General features: G+C 35.1%; 2 protein-coding genes and 1 long non-coding RNA gene across 3 annotated transcripts; 1 reads left to right on the top strand and 2 right to left on the bottom strand.

Annotated features, from left to right (window-relative positions):
* Positions 1-136: 136 nt before the first annotated feature.
* Positions 137-4,565, bottom strand: LOC132630349 (mitochondrial import inner membrane translocase subunit Tim9-like). The gene is made up of 2 exons (XM_060345931.1): positions 4,373-4,565; positions 137-564 (listed from the first exon to the last, which is right to left on the bottom strand). Exons 1-2 carry the CDS (start codon positions 4,465-4,467, stop codon positions 378-380), a joined length of 282 nt encoding a protein of 93 aa, XP_060201914.1. The 5' UTR covers positions 4,468-4,565; the 3' UTR covers positions 137-377.
* Positions 3,829-12,272, top strand: LOC132630348 (kinesin-like protein KIN-10B). The gene is made up of 14 exons (XM_060345930.1): positions 3,829-3,878; positions 7,367-7,624; positions 7,744-7,912; positions 8,483-8,873; positions 8,967-9,172; positions 9,268-9,578; positions 9,654-9,717; positions 10,167-10,263; positions 10,994-11,256; positions 11,339-11,385; positions 11,482-11,503; positions 11,647-11,709; positions 11,798-11,836; positions 11,974-12,272. Exons 1-14 carry the CDS (start codon positions 3,844-3,846, stop codon positions 12,016-12,018), a joined length of 2,010 nt encoding a protein of 669 aa, XP_060201913.1. The 5' UTR covers positions 3,829-3,843; the 3' UTR covers positions 12,019-12,272.
* A 2,488-nt stretch (positions 12,273-14,760) lies between these two features.
* LOC132630350 (uncharacterized) lies at positions 14,761-17,888 on the bottom strand. Its single transcript, XR_009578570.1, has 2 exons — positions 16,815-17,888; positions 14,761-15,076 (listed from the first exon to the last, which is right to left on the bottom strand). It is a non-coding gene; the product is annotated as an uncharacterized LOC132630350 (long non-coding RNA).
* Positions 17,889-18,944: the final 1,056 nt, after the last annotated feature.

Raw genomic sequence — 18,944 nt, 5'->3', positions numbered from 1 at the left:
CTTGTTAAGGGCAACCATGTGATGGGATCTGTGTGCAAACAGTTTAAACAAGTTCATTATTGAGCAAGTTGGTCTTACCACATAATTTCTCAAACATAGACACAAAAAGAATGCAATTTTAATGGCAAAGTGTCCATCAACATAGTCACAAGACTAGATTCAAGTTCACTAAAACTCATTCTGACTCCAAATATTCCTCGATTTGAGAAGCAAAAAAGAACATTTCAGTAGTACCTCTTGTTAGGAAATGTGTTAAAACAAAAAGAATATAAAGGCTATGTTAGGAACTCCTGCTCCTTTTCCTTGTCAAGAAACTCATATAAGAAAATAAATACTTCAGGTAAAAGTTTGGACTGCATGCATATAACAGAATCATCTTAATCTTGTGTTGCTGCACCTTGGTTAAGCTCCGCAAACCTCAAACCAACACGCATCGAATGCTTCAAGAACTTCTCAGCACATCGCGTAACACAGGTTTCCTCTTGTTTATCTATTTTTTTTGACCTGAAATTGTCTACGCAGTCCGTGAAACATCTCTCCACCAGGGAATTATACATTCTCAAGCTGCAGTGGTTTAAGACAACAGAAATGAGGTTTTCGAGTTGTAATACCGCAAATCATTACGCGAATTAAGCCAGAACAAGTTAAAACCATGTTCTTTATTTTTATGACTTCAATTACATAGCTAATTGTGAAGCCAGAACAAATTAAAACCATGTTCTTTATTTTTATGACTTCAATTACATAGCTAGTTGTGATGACCTGCCACTTCATTATGTCACGGAGGCGCCATTTGGCACATATCTTTGTCATGCAGAAGCCCATCACTTGGTGGAATATCCTAGAGTTATGGAGAGTTATTTTCATGAAGGCTCTAGATCCTTATGGATTTGATAGGAAGACTCCTTTTGACGAATCTAGACTTGTAATTCTAAAGAGGCCCTTATTTGTAAGTTGCTCGTTTGGTTGGGAAACAACTTATCCCGGGATAACTATCCCGGAATTAGTTATTCCACCCTCAAGGTGGGATAAAATAAGGTTACAATCCCGGGATAACTAATCCCGGGATTAGTTATCCCGGATTTTTATTCCAACCAAACATGGGATAAGGAGGCACTAAAATTTTATCCTGGGACTATTTTTGCTTATCTTTCACACCAAAGGACCCCTAAATGTTGAGGAGCTTGTACACAATTATTACGAACACACTCGCCACTAGTATATACAGGGGGCCCACGCAATTGTAACTCATCAAGCAAGAAATCAAGCTCTATATAATACAAAATTCCTTTTTCAACCTCTTGTGTTCTACCCAGCATCCCCTTAGTCACAAACTTAGCTCACCTTGTCACGTCCTTATTCCTGAACTAAGCACACCGTGATGCACTTGACAACTTGCTCACGATCTTACACTACTTGCTCATGATATTGCTTTGGCACTAAGAAATAAAACACACAAGATTGCTAGAGGAAGCTTTGTATTGTAGAGAACTTGATTTCCTGCTTAGTGGCCCATACTAATCACCTTGGGGCTAGTGCGTAAATAATAATTGTATCTGGTCTTACAAATAAGGGACTCTGTCTAGATTCTTTCATAGCCTTCCAATGGAGTTCCCATGCAAAATCCATAATGATCTAGAGCCTTCCCATGGAAAACTCTCCATAACTCTAGAATATTCCACCAAGTACCTGGCTCCTGCTGTACTGTTCTGCACATGTAAACAACTTACATGACAAATATACGCGCCAAATGGCGCCTAGGTGATGATGAAGAGGCGGGTCTTCACATAATTCTGAGATAGTTCAGCACAAATTTTACACTATATCGCTATACGTGCTCAACTACATCCAAACTCTACAGTCTGACAAGTTACAATCATCATGATGAATCATATAATCTATCAAATTTACTAGATACTAAAACATGCACCAGGGCATCCATCAGTGAAAACAGATTTGATAGTTAAAATAAGGGGATGAACATTGCAAGTTGGAAATATAAAATAGGGACGGATAATTGTATGCTGAGAACAACTTAAAATTTGTCTTCTACGCATAGGGACAAAAATTTAGACAACTTTTACTACATAAACTACATCACATGCCATTATTAAACTGAATTACAAGAAATTCAGAGTCTCACAATTATTTTTTAAAATCTAAAATGACTTACTAAAGGCACCAATAGAGTGTTAAGAAGGACTACCTTACCATAGATATTGCACCTCTTTAAGCAAGACCTATTAGAGGCTATTAAGGAGAGGTCTCATGTTGCGCTTTTCTAAGGAAGACCTATTAGAGGCTATTAAGGAGAGGTCTCATGTTGTGCTTTTCTAAGGAAGTCCTTCTATAGAAATTCCTTTGAGTAAAGTAGTTTAATCTTTTTATACGAAATAGAGTAGAAAAAGAGATAATTATAGAAGCTTCCCTCGGAAAATATTAAACAGCTTAGCTTCAAGAAAAACTTGTAAGAGGTCCTGTAAAAAATGTGACACGGCCCAACAGTGTGATGGACAAACACTAGGTAAAGACAGTGGCAACTTTAACCTCAAACTTCTTTTAAATTTCACAACAGAATCCCAAGGTGAGCTAAAGCAATCTTGAGTTCTCAAATAAGAAAACCTAATTCCAGACTAAACAACATGATCCAAAGAATGCAAGCTTATGAAGCCTTCTATTATACCAACAATTCTCAGAGTTCAATGGTTTGAGCAGGCGCGGAGCTAGGTAGGGTTGAGGGATCCGAAACCCATTCAGTGGAAAATTACACTGTATATATAAGGTTAATTTTTTTTTAATATATATATATTAAATGTTGAACCCCCTTGGCTTCTTCATGTATTTACTTCTTCATATTTTTAGAACCACCTTGATGGAAATCCTGACTCCACCACTGGGTTTGAGAACCTAACCTAGAGGCTCATCCTACATGGTCTCATCCAGAGGCGAACCCAGAATTTTCACACGACAGGGCTAAAGAAATTTGAGCTAGTTGCTCAACAAGTGTCCCCCTAAAGGCTATTAGTGTAGTTAATTATATAATCATTTTAAAGGTATATACACATACATATACTGCTGAAGTTTTCGGGGTCCGGTGAAAGAACAAAAGAAACTCCCCAGGTAAAAGTTTGTTCGGAGGTTTAAAAATTATTTTATCATTTTTTTTTATTTTTTTTTGAGAAGGTAACAGAAAAATTATTTATCATTTCTTCTCCATAGGAACAATACAACTTGGATCTTATGCACGGTAGGAAAGTATAATCCCAGGTTAGCTGCCTAATGGTTAGTGGTAGAAGTTCAAACTATGGCAAGGGCAGTAAATCATGCTTAGAAAGTATGCCTAAGGGTTAGTGGTAGAAGTTCAAACTATGGCAAGGGCAGGAAATCATGCTTAGAATTCCTCGGAGATCCCTACATCAAAAGGTGGAAATGGAGCTCGGTATGAAGGAAATCTTGAATTATAATCTATAAAAACTAAGAAATATGACGAATGAAAGGCTACCTTGATGTAGATATATCTGAAGAATAGAAGGCTACTATGACTTGTAATTTTATTTTATTTTTGGAAACTTTATGACTTATAATTTTTCTCATGCGAGCTAATTGCAAGACATTCAATTATGCTTTATAACATTCAAACTTCCAAATTTCTTTTCCGTTGCCAAAGCAAAAATGGAAGTAGTAGCTACTGAAAGACAGCTATCTTAAGCAGAGATAAGGTTAATGTTGTCTTAGACCTAAAATAAACAAATAAATGTGTCCTCTCTCTAACAGCTTCACATTTTAAGGGAACGTGATTCACATAGTATGACATGGTATCAACACAGGTAGAACCAGGGGCGGATGCAGCCGTTACATACTGGATTCATCCAAACCAGGTATTTTCGACACGGAGCATATATATATATTAACCCCCCAAAATGTTAACAAATACTAAATGCTGAACCCATAATTTTAAGGTACAATGAGTTAAGTGTTAAAAAACATAAATGCCGAAGATCAACAATCCAACATCACCAGAAGCACACAAGCAAACCTATATAGACATAGGACAGTAGAGTTTTGGAGTACTTTTGTAAATATCGTTTCAGTACAACCCATGTACTGTTTTGCTCACAAGATATATAATACAGTTACCAGTTTAAAAAAAAAAAAACCCCCATTTTTAGCATTCTTTTTTTTTTCCACTGAAATTAGTAAAGATAACATCTTTAACCACTTTTTGGGGGCAATTAAGCTACATTCTGCTTTGCTACACCATTTTCAACTTAGCAAAGAAAATGAAGAATCCAACTTCTTTTTTTGGTGAACAGATTGAAATTCTAAATATGTAAACATGTAATTGAAGAGAGGAAAGAAAAAGAAAAAGAACCTGTCACGAACTTGAAGCTGATCAATCATAGCAGTCATTCTAAGTTGGTCTGCTTCAGAAAGAGAACCCACATCACCTAACATACTCTTCTCCATTTTTCTTGAATGTTATCCCCACAAATATGCAAATATGAAGCTCTGTTTTTCTTCTCTTTTTTATTTTTTCCTTTTACATGACCTATAAACCCTAATAATACTTGTGTGGTGACTTGGGAAATTGGTTAACACTTACAAGTTTCTTTTTAGACCCTCCTACTTTCTAAAATTACACTTTCTCCCTAATTGTTTTTTTTTTGTTGTTAGAGCGCTTTAAAGTTTGAACTACTAAGCCTAACTTCATCGGTTTCTACTTAGACTCATGTTTTATTTTGAACTTCAATTTGAATGAAGTCCAACGTCATATATACATTCAGCTATGAAGTTTGGTGATGCTTGATACATGAATGACTGAAGTTAACAATTATATTAATGTTCATCACATTATTATTTATTAATTCATTTCTTTCAATATAATGATTCTTCCTTGTTCATATAAAGAGGGCAAAACAAAATTTGATTGTAGTGAAAAGAAAAAATCAGCAACATCAATCAAGATAAACTTAAAAAGTTTAGAATGTCAATTTTCATTCAATTGCCAGAAGTACACAACGTTTTTGTCTGAAGTTTGCTAATCTCTACTACAACTTAAATTTTTTGAGAAAAATGAGTTATAATTCAAACGGCACGTATAAAATCTGCTACCGAAGGAAATTCGTGAAAATAGGATCTCTTGCCCTCTTACAATTTGAATAGCAGAAAATGATTTTTTCAAATTTCTTATGTGTTTTTTTTCAGATTTCTTATGTGTAAAAAGTGAAGATCTTTTGTAAAAATATCATAAAACTAAATAAACGATCAAAAATCCAATTCTCTATAAATTAAAACGAGCAGTAGTTTTACGAGGTCATTTTTTTTTGTGCGGAATGCCCTTCAAAGGCACTGGTCTTTAATTTTTGTCCCTCAAATTTGAAATCTTTAATTTTGTCCTTCGCATAAGACCCATTGGTTCTGGGTTCGAATCCTCGCTCAGTCAAATATTAAAAAAAATCAGAGTTTGTAGCAAAGTTAGGCCTATTCGGGCAAAGTTAGGCCTATTCAGGCAGAAGTTTGCCTTAAGGCAAAAGTTTGCTCTGCCTGAATAGGCCTAACTTTTGCCCAAAATTAGGCCTATTCGGGCAAGAGTTAAGCCTTAAGGCAAATGTTTGTAAAATTGCAACTAAGTAAAAAAAAAAAAAAGTCTGAAGGAAAAACTCTACCTAAACTCTGCTTTGCGAATTCAAACTTTACCTTGAGATTTTCTTTTATTTTTTAACTGAGCGTGATTCGAATGTGAAACTAAGAAAATTTTAGCGAAGGACAAAAATTAAAGACCACCAATTTGAGGGTCAAAATTTAAAGACCAGTGCCTTTGAAGGACAATGACCCCGCGGTGGGCCACGCAAACCAAGCACCGAGACAGAGGCCCAAGACAGACTTTAATTCAAAAACACTTTGAAACCCGAGACCGCCCATTTCACTACTTGAACTACTAATCTCAACGGTCCCCTCTCTCTCAACACACACACACAATTTTGAATTTTGAGTGCGATCCACAGGCCGGTTAATTTTATTCAAAGTAAGTACATAGTAATTCCTTGATGTTTTGGTGTTAGCCTAGTCCATTTTCAGTTTTAATTTTGTAGATAAATATTACTTCAGTGTCCCAATTTATGTGATACAATTTGAATTTCAAGAGTCAAACATGAAGATCTTTGATAGCTATTTATTCGTATGCTCTTTAAAATTTTTAATTATTTTATCGTAGTTTGTAAATATGTAAATTATTTTTTTCAAAGAACTTAAAATATTGTATGTTTGAATTCACGGTCAAAATAAACAAGTTTTGACTCTTAAAATTTGAATTGTATCACGTAAATTGGGACAGAGGGAGTACCTTAAAAAACTTAATTGAATGATCTTAATCATGCTTCTACTGAATTTGATTATTCTTACTGGACTGTGTTTCTGGTCTGATTAGAGAGCGATTTATTCTATGTAAATGATTTAAGTTTTAATAAGTTGTTTACCTTATTTTCAGGTCACTGATCCATGCTTCATAAGAAGATTTGGCTATAGTTACTTTTTAAGTACATTGTTTGTGAATAGAACTTATTCCTTAATGTAAATGGAAAGCTAAGCTAGGAATTTGGTACAGTATTGATTAAAGGGAACATTTTGATATTAATGGAGCTCAATTATTTGTAGTATTAGGGAGTTTTTGGTATTAGCAAAATACAATGGGGGTGGAATGAGGTTGGAAGTGGGGGTTTGGGGGTGACAGGGGGTAGTATGGTCAAGGGGTGGGGGTTGGGGGCGTTGGATGGATGTGGAGGAAACATTGAACTTCCAATGTCACTTATAGAACTTGTTTGCCCTACTCTTATTAGGGAAGTCCTTTTCCTCTTTTTTAAGGAACTTGTTTTCCTAGAGAAAATATTTTCAACAACCAAACATGAGAAAATTGGAAATTCCAGGAAAATGTTTTCCTCCATACCTATGTTGCTCGGACTCTCCAAAAATGTTGCCGCACCCGTGTCGGATTCTCCAAAAAAGCACTATTTTTGGAGCATCCGGCACACACCCATCAACATTTTTGAAGAGTCCGAGCAACATAGCTCCATACCAAACACACCCTAAAAGAAAAAGGAAAAACACCATGATACAGAATTACTTCATAGAACAATGCAAACCGTAAATATATACAATTGATTTATGCTCTCACTTGCAAAACCTTGGATCAGTTCGAAGCTTCCTGTTTATGTTCCTTTTAGACCTAGATGAGTTGTTCCGCAAAAAAATGAAACTTTTGTTCAGAAGATTAATCTGGGGTGCTGTCTATTGAAAAAATCAGTACTTTATTCAACAAGACTATATTTTTAAATGCTAATGTTATTTATTATTGTTGTTAAATAAACAGGTTCTGTTGTCCCTGGTTTAATATGCAAATGAATGGTCCTAAAACATGTCAAGCAGAAAACTTTTCAACTCCTGGAAGAATACAGCAGTTAGAATCCAATCTCGTCACAAAAGTTAGAGTTATTGTTAGAGTTCGCCCCTTTCTTCCTCCAGAAATTAACTCAATAGATGGAAAAGCAATCTCTTGTGTTTCTGTTCTCAACGCAGAATGTGAGCCTTCTGAGGATGTCACAGTTCATCTCAAAGATTATGAGACTAGGTAAGCATTTTCTCGATTGTTTTGCATGCTCTAAGATCAAATATGTTTTATTACTTGGAGTCTTGGACTAGTATACTAGCACAACCTTATCCTGGGGACCGTTTTGTTTTTTACTGTAGTCGTAATGAATGCTACAAGTTGGATGCTTTTTTTGGTCAAGACAACAACAATATAATTCAAATATTTGGCAAAGAAGTCAGTCCTTTGATCCCTGGGATATTACATGGTCACAATGTCACAGTATTTGCTTATGGAGCGACAGGGAGTGGCAAAACTTACACCATGCAGGTATATTTTATTTTTCTGCATAACACACAACTTGCTCCATCACTCCTGAAATTGGACTAGATGCTAAAGTATGCACATGGATTAGGAGACAGCTACAGAGTTACAACATACCTCATAATGTTTCTTTTCAATTTTTTTTTTTGCTGCTTTACAGCTTCTATAACATAGACCATGAGTGAGCAAAGGAGATGTCAGACTTTTCGGATTGAACCATGCATAAACTTATCCCATATGTGCAACCATTTGGTCCTAGTCTTTAGAGCGATTTCTCTCTTTCCTGCGGGAGAGCATGGTTCTAGCTTAGAGCATCTTGTCTGCTCCTACTTGAGCCGAGAATCGGAAACAACCTCTCTACTTCACACAAGGTAGGGGTAAGGTCTGCGTACACCTCACCCTCCCCAGACCCCACTTGTGGGATCATACTGGGTATGTTATTGTTGGTCCTAGTCTAGAACTTTTCCATTTGACCTCCTTAGAGATATGTCTGTGAAGTATATAGTTTCTTGTAGGCCTTCCTAATTCCTGCACGTGTTCGTGAATTGTTTAGCAAACACCTTGTTGCTGATGCAGGGAACTGAAAACCTCCCTGGTCTAATGCCACTTGCAATGTCCTCTATTTTCTCGAAGAGCAAGGGGAAAAGTACCATAGAAATATCATACTATGAAATATACATGGATAGGTGCTATGATCTACTTGAACTTAAGGAGAAGGAAATTTTCATATTGGACGACAAAGATGGGCGGATTCATCTCAAAGGACTTGCACAAGTTGCCGTCAATTCCATGTCAGAGTTTCAAGAGGCGTTTTCTTGTGCGGTTCAGAGAAGAAAAGTCGCACATACGGGTGTTAATGATGTCTCTAGCAGAAGCCATGCTGTGCTCACAGTTTATGTTTCTACTCCTAGCTGTGATGATACTGGGAATGTCGTTACTGGAAAATTGAACCTTATTGACTTGGCAGGTTTAAACACTATTAGAATTAACCATGAATTATTGTGTAAGAATATGAACTGAAATGCAACTCACATGTGTAACTCAATTGTCATTGGATTAGGAAACGAAGACAATAGAAGAACTTGCAACACTGGAATTCGTTTACAAGAGAGTGCTAAGATCAACCAGTCATTATTTGCATTGTCAAATGTAATTTACGCATTGAACAACAATCAAGCACGAATACCCTATAGAGAAAGCAAATTGACAAGGGTATTGCAAGACTCTCTTGGAGGAACAAGCCGTGCTTTGATGATCGCTTGCTTGGTAGGATGTTGTAGATATCATCTCTTGCCTTTGAGTACCACGAATGCAACAACATTCTGAAATATTGTCAACTGTTTTCTTTTCTTTGTTCATAGAACCCTGGTGAGTACCAAGAATCTCTTCATACGGTTAGTTTAGCAGCAAGGTCAAGACGCATATCCAATTTTATTGCCTCAGCACAAAAAGGAGATACTCCAAAGGTCAAAGTTGACATGGAGGCAAAGCTTCGCGCATGGCTAGAATCTAAAGGCAAGACAAAAAGTACTCAAAGAACTGGGACTATTGATTCTCCATTTATTAGCAAAACTCCAAATTCTGTATGCTCTACCAGAAAGCTTGGTTTGTTTGAGAGCTCTTCAAAGCAAAAGTCCATCATTAAACAAGGCGCTTCAAGCATAAAAAAGAGGTAAGAGATTATTCAATAATCTTGTTGTATGTACCTGCCTTTGATTTTGATGATTGCTTAACTTTGTTGTAACAGGGATCCAGATGGAGCTTGCAGAAATCTATTTGATAATGGACATCGGTCAAACTTAGTAGTGGAGGTAAAAACAAAATGAGAACTATAATTTCTGCCTAGCTCGTTTTGAGTTTATGATGCAGCACTTCGTGTTAAATTGAATAAAATCCATGACATACTTGATTCATGGGAGGTTTTTTCTTAAATTTCTTAACTAATGTGTATGTGATTCCATTTCTTTGAATGAAGTTGAAATGGTAATCATGAAACTTTACTATCTCAATCCTCAGATTCTAGGATTACTGCACTTTGAGTTGATGTAATGTCTGATAGCTTAATTAGCTCTCAAAGGAAACAGTTCCTATGTTTTGGTCATCTTTGTCACAAACTCAGTTGGTATTTGAACCGCTAAAATTTTAATGTAATCTTTTGACAGAACAACAGAACAATTGATCACGTTTTTCATTATGTCTGAATTGGAGTTAATTGATAAGGATTTTTAAGTTGTGTTTTTGCATTCATGTGCAAATGCAGGCTCGGGGCCTTGCTGATACTGGTGGACAAAGAGAAGAAAAGAAGTTTGAGGTTTTCTCTGAAAGGGTTGTCCCTGATTCTAATACAGTGGTGCATGGTACTTGACCATTATAATAACCATATCTCAGTTTTTACAGTCTGCTTCATATATTCTTCATCCAATTCTATATAGCTTGACTCATATTAAGCTACAAGCATGTGACAGTTTTTCGAATTATATGTGCCAAAGCTAGTTCTAGTGTTCTCCTCCATATATTCTTCCCTCCGAGAGGTAGTAGTATAGCTGTCCTGCAGCAATTCATATTAAGCTGCAACCACGAGGCAATTTTTCAATGATGTAGTGCAAAAGCTAGTTCAATATTTGCTATCAATGTTCTCATAGAGAGTGGTTAAATAGCTACTTTGCATAGCTGTATTAGCAAACTTTTACCAGTTAATGCCTAAAAGGCGACTCATTTCTCAAAGATTTTAATAAGTCAAACCCACTGAACTCCCGGTGTGCTTCCCCACTCTTTCAAGTAGTTTAAGGGTAATTACAGAATCAGTTTCCTCCTCCACTATAAAAAAATAATCATGAAAAAGGCACTCATCTTCACATACACTAGAGAGGCATTCATGCTACTATTAAATCATCTACTTGAAGCATCCCTACCCCCATTACCCATTTAGACTAATGTCTCTGTTGGAGTTTATTTGTCTAATTGACCCTATTTACAGATAGCTGTGAAATTTGTATTCGGTGAACTTTTCCAATATGATATGATATATCTTGTTTACAAGCAGTCAAATAAAATTTGAAGACTTTTGTCTGTTTGGTCTTTATGTAGATGAAAAACCCAATGCAGAAGAGAAAGTGAGTATTGTTGGTTGTTTCAGCTCCCTTAAAGCGTGTGAGGCTACCCCTAGGAAGGTCCTTTCTCCCATCAACTGCAACATAAACAATGAGAATATGTCCTCAAGAGATCAAATACACATTGTCAGCAATCAACAGACTCCCATGTCACCTTTTGCTTTAAACAGTTTTGATGAGAATATACCAGCGTTAGGAACTCCTCTTAATAATTTCAGTGCACGAAGTTCTAACTTGAAGGTCAGTACAAACTCTTTTTTTTCAATATCTTCTAAATGTTTAGCATTTCTGGTTATAATTAACATCTCTGTTGAGTGTACAGAACTCTCTAGTCCAGGAGTACATTGAGTTATTGAACACAGCCAGCAAGTAAGCGTGGTTCTTATTCTTTGTTTCCCCTTTTATTTTTTTGGTTTATTCATTCTGCACGGAGACTTATCTTTATTTTGTGCTACACTGTGTTAGGGAGGAACTCGTGGCAATAAAGGTACGATATTGATCTCTTCACACAATTCTTACATTGTCATCCCTATACAAGCAATGAGTTTTGATTGCATTTTCACACGATTCTAACATTGTCATCGCTTCTACTAGCTGTGAGTTTTGACTGCATCTTTCATTATCATCCAGGGAATTGGACAAAAGATGGCTGAATACATTATTGAACTAAGGGAAACAAGCCCAATGAAATCAGTAAGAAACTCTTTTTTAAGGATTATGATGTTACAGATTCTTGGTTTGTGGCTGTGTAAAACTAAGCCTACTTACCTGGTTTGTGCAGCTAGATGACTTGGAGAAGATTGGACTGTCATCAAAGCAGGTAATGATGCTATGCAATGAATTATCCGCACTTCCATTTTACTCTTTTGTTATTTTGTGTGTAGTATATGTAGTATTCTTATAGAGTAATTGTGAATTATGGAGTGATAATGAAGTGTTTTTCCTATACCTCTCTAGGTACATAACTTATTCAGGTGGGCTGCAAGAGGAGTACTGGGATGAAAAACTTCTTTGCAATACCTTGTTGTTTTAGGAGCATGTAAAGATTGTGTTTCTGGCTAGAACTTTAGTTATATTGTACATTATTTATGAGTACTCGGATTTGAGAGCTAAGGAAGAAAGAAAAGGGGAGATATTTCAGTCAATGTTGTACCATTTCCCCTCAAATGACTTTTATCAGTCAATGTTGTTCCATTTCCAACCATAGATATTTCAGAATCTCAACATTTTCATAGTTAATTCTCTTGTTTTATTGAGTTGCAGCTATCCCCAAATTTCTCCAACTTACATGTTTCCCTCCCACAAAATGTCATAACAAGGCATTGTAGTATTGCTCTTCCTGAAGGTTGCTTTGTCTAGAAAGACGTCCTCTTGTTATTTTCATGCTGCCGCAGCCTCGATACAATTCTGACTATCATCTCTCCTGTTTTACGCGATCTGTGATGTTTTGTTCCTTTCTTTTAACTTGCTCCATCGCTTTATTTAAAGTCCAACAGACTACTTATTATTAATGGTGTCCTTTAGGAGGAGGTATGTCTATAAAAGCATCTGTGCACTTGAACTGAAAACTAATCATTATCTTAAAATGTAATGGCGTGCACTAGTACCTTAAACTGGGCAAGAAAATCAAAGACGATGCGTGCTATCTTTGTGGCTCAATGTGCTCTAAAAAGCCTCATGACAACAAATAATGGCATCAATAAAAAAGAAATCTGAAAACTACTTGTATGAATTTTTGCTAGACAGCTTTCCTCCCACGAAATTTCCTAAACTAATGAATCAATACTTGTATGCCAGTGGAAACCTTAGAAAACTTTGTGTATTTATCTCTCTTTTTAAACTAAGATGAACTTACAAGAGGCAACATAGCTAAACCCATTGTTAATTATAGCAGCGGTCCAACACGGTAAGTGGAAGAGAGCCTGGTGCTGTGGTGCCAAAAGCAAAATGGAGAAAGGAATCAAACTCGACTTTTTCTTAAAAATAAGTACACAGAATATAAAGGATCCAATACCTTCACGTTAAAACGAATACCCCATCTAGTCTAGAAGAGAAATAACCAGAGCACCTCTTTGGGAAGATTGCCCAAAGTTGGTATGGTAAAATGATCTTGAAACTAAAACGTCTCAAACGAATGAACAACTATCATGATCATTAATTCATTTATTCTGGGTAATTTGTTGTTTTTTGAGAACTAAAAGATCTACCCAACAAACCAAACAAAAAAAGCGTATCATGAACAGAGAAGCAAAAATGATAATCATACTAATAAGGGCAAAGGGGCAAATATACCCTCAACTATAGCATATGGAGCAAATATACCCCTCGTTACAAAATTGGTGTATATATACCCCTGCCATTATAAAATGGTGTAAAATATACCCCTGTCGTTTTAAAATGGTGCAAATATACCCTTTTCACTGACGGATTTAAAAAAAAAAATTAGGTTATTTTTTAATTAAAAAATATCACGTGACTTTAAAAAAAAGTCTACCCATTTTTTTGTGTAGACATACTTTTCTAAGGCCACATAGTAATTTTTTTTTGATAGGTGGGGTCTGTTCGTTTAAAAAAAATATCTCCGTGACTTTAAAAAAAATAAGTCTACCCATTTTTTTAAAAAAATAAGTCTACCCTTTTCACTGACGGATTTTAAAAAAATAATATTTAGGTTATTTTTTAATTAAAAAATATCACGTGACTTTAAAAAAAAATCTACCCATTTGTTTGTGTAGACATACTTTTCTAAGGCCACATAGTAATTTTTTTTATAGGTGGGGTCTGTTCGTTTAAAAAAAATATTTCCGTGACTTTAAAAAAAATAAGTCTACCCATTTTTAAAAAAAAATAAGTCTACCCTTTTCACTGACGGATTTTTTTAAAGAAAATATTTAGGTTATTTTTTAATTAAAAAATATCACGTGACTTTAAAAAAAAATCTACCCGTTTTTTTGCGTAGACATACTTTTCTAAGGCCACATAGTAATTTTTTTTTATAGGTGGGGTCTGTTCATTTAAAAAAAATATCTCCGTGACTTTTAAAAAAATAAATCTACCTTTTTCACTGACGGATTTAAAAAAAAAATATTTAGGTTATTTTTTAATTAAAAAATATCACCTGACTTTAAAAAAAAGTCTACCCATGTTTTTGCGTAGACATACTTTTCTAAGGCCATATAGTAATTTTTTTTTTATGGGTAAGGTCTGGTTCTTTTAAAAAAATGAGTAGATTTTTTTTTTTTAAAGTTACGGAGATACTTTTTTTAAACGAACAGACCCCACCTATCAAAAGAAAAAATTACTATGTGGCCTTAGAAAAGTATGTCTACACAAAAAAATGGGTAGACTTTTTTTTAAAGTCACGTGATATTTTTTAATTAAAAAATAACCTAAATATTTTTTTTTTAAAAATCCGTCAGTGAAAAGGGTATATTTGCACCATTTTAAAACGACAGGGGTATATTTGCACCATTTTATAATGGCAGGGGTATATATACACCAATTTTGTAACGAGGGGTATATTTGCTCCATATCCTATAGTTGAGGGGTATATATGCCCCTTTTCATTAACGGCGAGGGCACAAATTCTCCTTTTTTTTAACGGAGGGTATATTTGCTCCATATCCTATAGTTGAGGGGTATATTTGCCCCTTTGCCCTACTAATAATAATAATAACAAGGGAAAAAAAAACAAACTTCCAAACGCTAATATGTTAACATATACTAATAATAATAACAACAAACTTCCAAACACTAGTATGTTAACATTACCAGATGCAGAGATGCTCGCTTACACAAACCACATTACCACTACTTATAAACATTACCATTTCTTATTACAGGGAAAAAACACATAGCCTTTCCCTGTTTCAACAGACACAAAACTATAAACTCGACAATTTAAGACTAGTTATTTAACCATGATCTCTGCTCTGTTAAACTTTAGTTTGTTCATTTAGAACAAGTGCAAGGGTCACACTTGCAGTCAGATCCACATTTGCAGCCATTCTCAGCAGAGAATTCTCCCATTTCCCTCAGCTTCGGAGTCGTAGGTACCACCCTTCACAACACAAATACAAAAAAAAATAGAAATTTGTCAACACCCACACAAAAAAAAATAAAAAAAATCCATAAGCAAAAACTTGCTAATAACCGCATGATTTTCCATCAGAACACAATCTTTCAAAGAAAATTCTCCGCCATTATATAAACTGTTACTGTCCATATTGCTCCATTTAAACTCATCTAAGTCAATAACCAGAGAGAAAATGAAACTTGATTAACAAGAAATAGACATGAGTCGAGTTATTTATTACTATATGTTACATTTGAAAAAGTAAAATCAGCATGAACAAATAAATAGATTTGCAAAAATACTGCCTGATTCTAATCATTGAGTCATTTTTCTTGTATTTCGGTTCATTTATGGAAACAAATTAAAATTAACATGGCTGAGTTAATATTTTATTAAAATAGAATTACACGTTCTAAGTGCAAAAAATAAATAAATGAAGACACAACAGTCTTACAATTACATTATCTACTTAGAGAAGTTCCCATGTTCAACATAGAAAAGGCTTTATGATAAGAAATACATCAAAGCTAAACATGGGCCACTACCCCCAAGTGAATATTACATATATAAAATTACAGGATCTCCATTTTCTTCTACACTCAAAAACAGTGATCTTATTTAATAAAATACTAAATTTTTCATAACTGTGATCTTATTTAATAAAAAAAATAAAATTTTCATGTTAATCCCCATTTAATCCGTAAAAAGGAAAAGGGAACCGAGATACAAAGATAATCACACAATGATTAAACTAAGGCAACATCCTTACAAATCTATTTGTGAGTTCATCTACAGCTGTCTTCATATCATTAATCAAGTTTTTATTTTACACAAAGTTCCAACCTCTTATTAATTATCAACCTCTTACAAATCCCTCTATCTATCGGGTGAGCACAAAACTCAAGAAAAAACATAGAATTTCCATAAACTCATAATCCGGATTTGCAGAATACTCTTTTTTTGAAAAAATATTTCTCCATTTAAGCTCCATCAGTCAAAAAATATTCTCAAAAAACACCATACAAAAAACAAAAGAAGCTTTTTTACCCCTCAAAAGTCTGCATAAAAATTTTTCTAGAAAATTACCCAAAAACTTGTTCGTAAAGACATAATCTCTCATCAAAATTCAATCTTTGCAAGAAAATTCCCCAGAAAAATTTATCAACCTTTCAAGGACTTACATGCATGGATCATCCAGAACAGGAAGGAAAAAAAGAGAACAAAAATTTGTTCCATACAACAAAATGTAAAAAAAGATAAGATAACCACAAGTCACTATCAATAGATGAGAGGAAAAACGCAGAACAAAAAAAAAAATGCTAAATTCTAAATTCATCCCAACAAGACACTCAATTCAAAATTTTGCAAGAAATCCAAGATACAAACTTGCTAATAATTTGGGGTCATCTATATAAATCATTATAAGCCCAATTCGAGCCAAAAATATCTAAAAGAACCGTTACAACCACACACAAAAAGAACAAGGCAAAAACAAAATCAACCCCAAAGTCTAATCAAAATATAATCTTGTAAGAAAATCCCCTAGAACAGAGAACAAACTTCTTAGTAACCCCAAAAATCAAATCGTTCACAAAAAAGACATCCATGCATGCATCATTCAAAAAAATGAACAGAAATTTGTTCCATACAAAAAAATTCAAATGCATGACAGATAAATTTGTAAAAGAAAATACATAAAATAACCACAAAAAAAGAAGCTTACGGTCCCCCGCAAGATCCACCACAGCAAGACATGTTTTTTTGATAAGATTGATGAAAGAAAAGTATTGAAATTCAAGAAAACTTTGATGATGTTGTACTAGTATTATGGAGGAACCATGAGTGTCTATTTATAGCCGCAACGAAGGTAAAGGGAAAGATGGGATGACCGTCACATGTCATGATCGTATGAGTAATATGTTATCCTCGTAAATCGGTCCATTCATAATCGTAGCACGTATGAATCGTTTTTGTTCTGTTCCCTATTATTGCTCTTTATTATCGAACTGTAACTAGGGTGGGCGTTCGATTTTTCGGTTCGGTTTATCAAACTTCTGTTTGGTTATTTTGGGTTCGGTTTTTTGAAGGTGGACACCGAACACCGAACCCAACTAGTTCGGTTCGGTTCTTTCGGTTTCGGTTTCGATTTTTTCAATTCGATTTTTTTGATATAATATTAGAAGCGATTCCATTGACACTAATTCATATTCTCAAAAGCAATAAAACATAAAACTGATAAATTGAAATCAAAATCAAACAAACAGGATACACAAGAACAGAAAACTATAATCATGATATAGGATTACTAGGTGTTATATACATACCGTAAGAATAATTAAGAAAACACATAAAGGACATACATTAATCCTAAAGACACATCCTAGTTACCTTTCTTTCTTAATGATATTTGATTTTCTCAATTAAAGTGGAAAATTATGATGGGAATAAAATAGACCCGCAAAAATAATATTCACGGTATTAGTGATAAACGCGGAACACTAAGTTATGGTTAAATCAGCAAGAATAAAATGCAGCAATAATGACACCAAGATTTTACGTGGAAACCCTTCTGAATAAGGGAAAAACCACGGCCAAGAGGAGCAACTGATATCACTATAGTAAGGAATTTTACACTGTGTAGTCACAAGTATAAATACTCCAAAGACCACTACACACTCAAAAAAGAAAAACACTCCTTTGATTTTTCCCACCTCACTACAATATCACTCACACTCTATTTTTCTTCACAGACTATTTTCTTACAGTCTATGGAATACCTCACTTTGCTCTCACTCAGATGTATTGTTTGAGATTTTGGTGTGTTACAAATGAACCATAAGCTGCCTATTTATAGGAATGAATTTCCTATGGTGAGGTAAGCGCTTACATCACGATTATGATGAGGTAAGCGCTTACATCATGAAAATGTGAACAAAGAAATTGGCTTGTTAGCCAAGTCTACAATTGTTGCCAATGTATAATTTGTCAAAGGAAGAAAAATCTTCCTTTCTTAAAATATGGGATAGGGGACTGGACCCCACAAATCTCCCCCTCCAGTCCCATTCACCTGAAGGAGGGTACACTGGCTTCTAATTTGAGTGCATGCCGACAAGTTCTTTGCACGATTCAAACTTGTCTCTCGGTACCGCCTTGGTCAGTATATCTGCAGGATTTTCATTCGTGTGAATCTTCTTGACTTGGAACAATTCGCTTTCCAATTGCTCACGAATCCAATGATATCTGACATCGATGTGTTTTGTTCTCGCATGGTACATGGAGTTCTTGCTCAAGTCTATTGCACTCTGACTGTCACAATAGACAACATACTCCATTTGCTGCAATCCAAGTTCTTGAAGGAATCTCTTGAGCCATATCATCTCTTTGCCAGCTTCAGTAGCCGCAATATACTCCGCTTCCGTTGTAGATAGTGCGACACACTTCTGCAACTTTGACTGCCATGATATAGCTCCCCCTGAAAAAGTAAACAAATATCCAGTAGTGGATTTTCTGTTATCAAGGTCACCTGCCATATCAGAATCTGTATAGCCCTTCAAAATTGGATTTGATCCTCCAAAACACAAACATTCATCTGATCTTCCTCTTAGATACCTGAGTATCCACTTCACAGCTTCCCAATGCTCTTTCCCTGGATTTTCAAGAAATCTGCTAACAACACCGACTGCATGAGCAATATCTGGTCGAGTGCATACCATTGCATACATTAAACTTCCGACGGCAGAGGAATAAGGAATCTTGGCCATTCTCTGTTTTTCCTCTGTTGTTGTAGGACACATCTTTTTGCTCAATTTCAGATGACCAGGAAGAGGTGTGCTAACCCACTTAGCACTCTTCA

The sequence above is a fragment of the Lycium barbarum genome, chromosome 3 (assembly GCF_019175385.1).
Source record: "Lycium barbarum isolate Lr01 chromosome 3, ASM1917538v2, whole genome shotgun sequence".
Taxonomy (NCBI): domain Eukaryota; kingdom Viridiplantae; phylum Streptophyta; class Magnoliopsida; order Solanales; family Solanaceae; genus Lycium; species Lycium barbarum.
This window is presented reverse-complemented; position numbering and strand designations above follow the sequence as displayed.